Source organism: Urtica dioica, chromosome 11 (genome assembly GCF_054948205.1).
Source record: "Urtica dioica subsp. dioica isolate 48M chromosome 11, U.dioica_male_clone48M_v1_H2, whole genome shotgun sequence".
Taxonomy (NCBI): Eukaryota; Viridiplantae; Streptophyta; class Magnoliopsida; order Rosales; family Urticaceae; genus Urtica; species Urtica dioica.
Window position 1 is genome coordinate 10,359,273 of NC_142766.1, and position 6,999 is coordinate 10,366,271.

The following is a 6,999-nucleotide window of genomic DNA, read 5'->3' on the forward strand; positions in this document are numbered from 1 at the left end:
AACCTTAATTTGTCCCAAAATACCACCATGACAAGTGTAAAAAGTCAAGTTTGCCCTTCACTATCTATTTTCTTTACAAATTGGCATCTATGTTTAATCAGCAATTTTCTCCCGAAATGAAGACCGATTAATAGGTGAGTCTCAGTCAATCTCTCTCCTTCGTCCATCTCTTCTCTCTTTCTTGTCCAATACATCTAGGTCTCAGTCTCTCTCACTCTCCTCATTCGACCATCTCTTCTGTCTCTCTCTTCCAGTCCATCTCTTCCGTCTCTCTCTTCCAGTCCATCTCTTCTGACTGTCGTCCAGATCTTCTCTCTCTCTCTCCCCCATCTCATCCAAGCTCTCTCGTTCAGATCTTCTCTCTCTCTCTACCCCACTCTCCCCCATTTCGTCAAAGCTGAGAAAACTCGTGAACACAGCTCAAAAAAGTCGTCGGAGGAGCTCAGTTATTGTCGGAGGAGCATTCCGAATGTCAGCCCAAAAAAAGAGAAGTTGCAATCCACGAAATAAAACCCTAGATTCGTTTTTTTTTTTTTTTTTCATTTTCCGGGTATAAAAAAGTTTTTCGTCTTGAAATAATGAAGTTTTTGTTGTTTAAAAGCATGAGTTTGTTATTGGTATGTTATGTGATTTTGGAAGATGATGTTGACATCTATGTATTGGTTTTTTTTTTAAGCTCAAAAAGATGTTTCGGGTGGGAGACTAGAGTGGGACATCTCGGTCCATTAAAAAAATTATTTTGGGATTTCTCGATACTTTTTTTGACAGTTTTAAAAGTCTTATATCTCGTAAAATATGAGACGTGGCGGGGAAATCTCATATCTAGATACAGACAATGATTATATTCTGGGAACCAGGGAAAACTAAACAATCGAATTGGCAGAGCCGCACCGCCCTTTTCTCTTCACCTTTTTTTTTTTTCCTTTTGTGACAAACAAGTCGTTTAGAATTTTAGCCACGATGCCATTGCAATATTATTTATTTTTTCATTATTTCCTTAAATATAGTCGATGTATTTGCATTCATATATCTTGCACAATAATGTACCTTTTTTAAAATATCACAGGGCAAAGTATCTACACACCAAGTGAATCACATGTGTCCTCTTATTCATTGAACAAAATCATATAAATAGGAACTGCAAAATAGAAACTCGTACATTTTTTTTAAATCTTTCTAATCAAGTTCGAAAAAAATGTGACGAGACGACTTGGACTCGATTTCCAAAGAGTGGTGTCAATTCAACTATTCAAAGTTATATAGATGGCTATAATAGTACAATCTAGGATATCTCAGGAGGTCTCTCTATATACTAGAACTTTATTTAAAGTTAAAGGGCTCTAATTTTGTCCACTTTCTCTTCTATCGAAGTGGGTTTCGTAACGAAAACATTGGGATACAGTTACATTTCGACAAAGAGTTGGAGAGCGAAGCGATCTTGGAAAGAAGTTTCTTGTTACTAAGTATGGGAGTCCCTTCATTTTACAGGTGGTTAGTGAAAAAGTACCCAAAGATCGTGGCAAACGCCATTGAAGAGCGAGAAGATCACGATGGCTTATTAGACACAAGCTTACCAAACCCTAACGGGTTTGAGTTTGACAATCTGTATCTTGATATGAATGGAATCATTCATCCTTGTTTTCATCCCGAAGATGATAATGACTCCGTATACATCTTTGCATAATTTTTTTTTTTTATTTTTTTATTTTTTATATTTTCATTTTATGTTGCATATTTTAATATACTTTTTATTTATTCTATCCCGTGTTATAGATTTCGCCACCCAGAACGTTTGAAGACGTGTTTAGTAACATGTTTAGATATATTGATCGGATATTCGGTATAATAAGACCGAGGAAGCTTTTATACATGGCAATAGGTACTCAACTTTTTTTTTTTTTTGGATTTTCATACCACTTCTCGCTTTTGTAGTTACTCTTGTTTGCTACCAAGCTAAGGTCCTTAAATCAATTGGTGTAATTGAATAATAAGCTTATTCAAGTTAAAACCTGAACTATTCATCATATATATATATATATATATATATATTTATGAATGTAGACGGAGTTGCTCCAAGAGCAAAGATGAACCAACAACGTGGCAGGCGATTTCGCACGGCAAAAGATAAAGAATTGGAGGTGAGTTTTTCGTTTGAATTTTTATTTGCGGTCAAATTTATCAATATATATATATATATGTTTTTTCATTCTTGATAGGAAGAAGAAGAATCGCGAGTGAAGAAATTATTTGAGAGTGAAGGTAAATTAGTTCTCCCTCGAGAAGAATCCGAAACATCGGATTCAAATATAATCACTCCTGGCACCGAATTCATGGACAGATTATCAAAGGCTCTGAAAAGCTACATTGACTCCAGATTAAACAATGATTTGGGCTGGAAAAATGTCAAGGTACTTTATCGTCTATTAATGTTTATACTTACCGATCAATTGTTTATATTTAGTTATATTTTTTTTCATTGATTTTGTAGGTAATTCTTTCCGACTCAAATGTTCCCGGAGAAGGAGAGCATAAAGTAATGTCTTTTATTCGTAGCCAACGAAATCAGCTTTCTTATGATCCGAACACTAGACACTGCCTGTACGGACTTGTAAGTATATATATTGTCATCTTAAAAACAAAATTAAGGCATAGCTTAATTAGATTTTAAATCTTGGTTTTTAATCACTCAGGACGCGGACCTTATAATGCTTGCTTTGGCCACGCACGAAATTCATTTTTCAATCTTAAGAGAGGTTTGATTTTCTTTTGGTAAATAAAAGTCGAGGGAGTTTATATTTACTTCGGAACTACGATAATTTGAAGGAATTATTCTTAGTATTATTTTTTTTCTTTCAAATTTTTTGTATCAAGGATATGCTTGTTCAAGAGCAGAACGATTCTTTGATGAAGTCAAGCGGGCTGAGCCCCGAAGAAAACAAGGGATCGATTGTTCCTCAAAAATCATATCAGGTCTTCGCCGCGAAACTTGCTCTGCAAGCAATAATGATCTTGTTCTTGTTTTTCTCAATATGGTTTATTGATGTAATTCTCAGCTACTTCATGCGTGGATTCTGAGGGAATATCTGAGCCTTGACATGAGAATACCCGATCCACCAGAGGGTTTCGAGTTCGACCTCGAGAGGATCGTTGATGACTTTATCTTCATGTGCTTCTTTGTCGGGAACGACTTTCTTCCACACACGCCATCGCTGTCTATTCACGAGGTTCTGTTTCGTGTTTCCGCTGCACATATAACACTGCACCACATCACAATAATTTGTTTTTAATTTCCTCCTCCTTTTCTTCTGTAGAATGCGATTGACTTGTTGATGTCTGTGTACAAGAAAGAAATGAAGACAATTGGGGGCTATTTGGTTGACATGACTCGGGTAACAATATACAAAGTTTTGTCAGATTATTATTATTATATTGTGACGTGGAATGATTTACTCATACTTGATGAGCTCATCTGAAACCAGGTCGATGACAAGAAAGATGGTTACATCAAACTATCGAGAGTCGAAAAATTCATTCTATCGGTCGGTACGTATGAGGAGAAGATTTTCGCCAAAAGATCAAGGCTGATTGAGAGGAAACTCAGACACATATGCTCGGAGCCTGTGCGTATCTAAATTATGTACTCTTAATTGAAAATGAAATTGATTAACACCTTCATGCATAGTGATTTACCTTGTTTTGTCGACTAATTCTCAGGTGAACGAAGGCGAAGATGGTTTGAGCGATTCAACAATGCCAAAGAAAGAACAAAATAAATCCATGGTCCCAATGAGCAGCTTGGCTTGTGCAGATCCAGATACCATACATGCTGAAGTAATTAACTAATGATTTTTTGCCAAAATGTTTCATAAATTTGTCCATGACACTAATCAATCTATCGGTAACTCCGCTTAAGCTCTGTTGGTTAGTTGATCTCAATTTTTCTGTGTTCACATGGATTTTCAGAAGCTAAAGAACACCAAGGAACTCAAGGATAAGGTGAAATGTAATCTTCGTAGGAAATCCGATATGTTCAAAAGTCAAGGTTTCGGAAATGATATGGTAACCTCTTTTCTTAGGGTTTTTTTTTTGTCCTTTATGTGAAGCCTTAATATAATGATGTTTTTACTGATTTTTACCCAAAGGTGAAATTCGGTACTCCTGGTTTTAAAGAGAGATATTACAGAGAAAAATTTGGTGCTGCAGAACCAGGAGAGATAGAAAGTACAAGGAAGAAAATTGTAAGTTTCTTTATAGGCTCTTAATTTGAAAATAGCTTACTCATTGTTTTTAGGCTCTCTCGTATCTATTACTGCATCTTTTAGTAATTTTCATTCCATTTTTTGTAGGTTGTGAAATATACCGAAGGACTACTTTGGGTACTTCACTACTACTTTGCTGGTCCGCCATCGTGGACATGGTAAGACACATGGTGGAAGAAGAATTACAGAAGAATTATGTCATCAATCACTGACTTAAGTATATGTTTGATGATGATATTAGGCACTATCCATATTATCACGGACCACTTCTTTCTGATCTCAAGGGATTGTCTCAGACCAAAGTAAGATTTCAGAAAGATCTTCCGTTCACACCTTTCGATCAACTATTGAGCGTACTTCCGCCGAGAAGGTGAACTTTAATGTTTTTTTTTCTTTCAAATGCGTGTATCAAGAACGGCTTATACGGGATGATTCGTGGAATTTGTTTTTCTATTTCCCTTTTATTGTCATTGGTGTTTGTAGTGTTTGTGCTCTTCCAAAGGCGTACCAGGCTCTTATGAACGAGGATAGCCCGATCATCGACTTTTACCCTGAAGGTGATTTCACACATTCTTTTTTTACTTTTTTACGTTATTCTTCATCAATCAAGAAAAAGTAGAGTTGAAATGGACTGACTTCTCACTTGTGGTTTCTAGACTTCGAAATCGATATGGATGGAAAGAGATTCACGTGGCAGGTCTGCTAGTCTCAAATTCATTATCCTACTTTTCTATAATCACAAATAAATTTATATGTACAACCCTATAATTTCACTTAGTATCGTTCTTCTTGTGTGTCCATAAGAGAGTTTGTAAGCTCCCATTCATAGACGAAACACGCCTTCGTACAGAAACTAAGAAGTTAGAAAGCGATCTTGAGGTATGACATGCCAACACTTGGGAGTAATAGAAACAAATAAGAATTCGGGTCAGTTGATACTCTAATTTGATCGTTCAGGTTGAAGAGGTTGATCGGAATACACAAAAGCTTGATCGATTGTTAATCCGGCGCACACACAACATGGCCTCTAATATCTTGTCAATCACCGCGGAACAAAACGACATCATGAACAGGGACAAAATAACTTTGGAAAGGCTGGTCTCTCAATCTTTACCTTTTATCTGGGGTTTTTTTTTTCTTTCTGACGCCAATTCTAATCCATGTTCCTCAGCGATGAAATCTTTGGTTCTGTTCGTCGTTACCACACGGTTGCCGATCAAGAAGACCCTGTCTTGTAAGCTACACATAAACACTCTATTCAAATCGATTTACTTTCGCCTTTTGATTTATAGACTTTGCGCTAAAAGATATGATATCGGTTTCAGATGTGTGGGCTTTGAACTACCTGAGTACAGTCCACACGTTACTCGCACACTCCAGGGCGTAAAATACCCCGAAACGGTATCAGATTTCTTGTCCCGTTTTGTTCTCTCTTCTAAATTGGCTTCAATGTGTAACTTTGGTGTTTATATTCTTATTTTATTTCAGACGATTACAGATGACGATATAGAAGAAACGCCATTATGGCACGAGTACTATGGAAACATACCGCCTTACAAGTACTTGCAGCACGGATTGCTCTATTTTTTTATTAATCATTTGCGTAATCTAACTTTAATCTACTAAACTATGAATGGAAAACAGTAGCCATAGGAACATCGAGGAGCGTTTTAGAGGGTCATGTAGAATCGCAGATTCTCGCGGAGCATTCGGTCGTGGACGAGGATTGAGAAGGGGAACAAGGCCGAGATTTGACATTGAAAACAGCTCTTCATATGATCAGCATGTGCACAGAGGTGGTGGGTCTGGATGGAGTACAAGAGGCAGAGGAGAACCAAGTCGAGAGGCTTATTACAATCCGAGAGATGAGTGGATGGGGAATCGAAGCTCTCGCGGCTTTAGAGGTGGGATTTCAGATCACCGATATGGTAGATCCGGTGGTGGATATCGAGGACGTGAATCGACCGATATGGCATCGGGTACGTATGGATCGAATCGATGGAGGGAAAGGGGATAGATAATGAGATGTATTCTTTTTTGGTATGGTAAATGAAAAGTTCCGTTTGTAGGAAGAAGGAATCTGATGTGCATTTTGTGAGTAGTATATAAATAGGTACGTAGTGCATTTGTAATGGATTTTGTGATCCTCTCCTTTCTAGAGATGTTTTGCGTTTGCCACCACGTAGACTCTTTTTTTTGGATGACCTCCTCTGTGACATAAGTTGAATTATATAGTTGTGATATTTTTACACCTTTTAAATTGTATATAATTATCATTTCGAAATACACCTAGCTGTATAAAATAATTCTGTAGTTAAATATAGAGTTCTAGCATAGTTACTAAATATTGACCAAGAGTTAATAAATGCTTTTTATTTGTAAAAATAACATTGATTAAAACGGAATTATAAACAGAATAAAAAATGAAATCATTGAAATTAGAATAAGCGGTGTGAGAAAAAAGAAATTAAATGTTTACCCTAAATAGAATATTCTCACGATATTCCCATTATTTAGTTAAGATATTAATATCTCAACCATAAATAAAATAAAATATGTTTAGATTTTATATCAAAAATAATTTTTTATAATTTTAATTATTGAATCAAATTCATAACATATATATACATATATAAATATATTAGTTTACGTCATTTTATTTTATGTTTTGCTTATTTCAAGAGATTAAAAAATAACTTCCAATGGTATAAAGTACATTAATGATTTGAAACCGTGGGAT

The 6,999-nt window shown here is 35.9% G+C and overlaps 1 protein-coding gene across 2 annotated transcripts; it reads left to right on the forward strand.

The window, feature by feature from the left end:
• The first annotated feature begins 1,280 nt into the window (after positions 1-1,280).
• On the forward strand, positions 1,281-6,471 carry LOC149381127 (5'-3' exoribonuclease 3-like). Of its 2 annotated transcripts, none has more exons than XM_089601143.1 (23): positions 1,281-1,666; positions 1,774-1,879; positions 2,062-2,138; positions 2,217-2,408; positions 2,489-2,608; positions 2,691-2,753; positions 2,872-2,970; positions 3,054-3,224; positions 3,312-3,389; positions 3,480-3,620; positions 3,715-3,831; positions 3,964-4,059; positions 4,143-4,238; positions 4,347-4,417; positions 4,501-4,629; positions 4,743-4,816; positions 4,916-4,956; positions 5,064-5,138; positions 5,217-5,353; positions 5,431-5,493; positions 5,585-5,660; positions 5,748-5,818; positions 5,904-6,471. In XM_089601143.1, the coding sequence occupies exons 1-23, from the start codon at positions 1,466-1,468 to the stop codon at positions 6,274-6,276; spliced, it is 2,667 nt and encodes an 888-aa protein (XP_089457269.1). In that variant the 5' UTR covers positions 1,281-1,465; the 3' UTR covers positions 6,277-6,471. The 2 variants fall into 2 exon arrangements, with proteins under 2 accessions (XP_089457269.1, XP_089457270.1); XM_089601144.1 differs by having other exon boundaries at positions 5,907-6,471.
• The last annotated feature ends 528 nt before the right edge of the window (positions 6,472-6,999 follow it).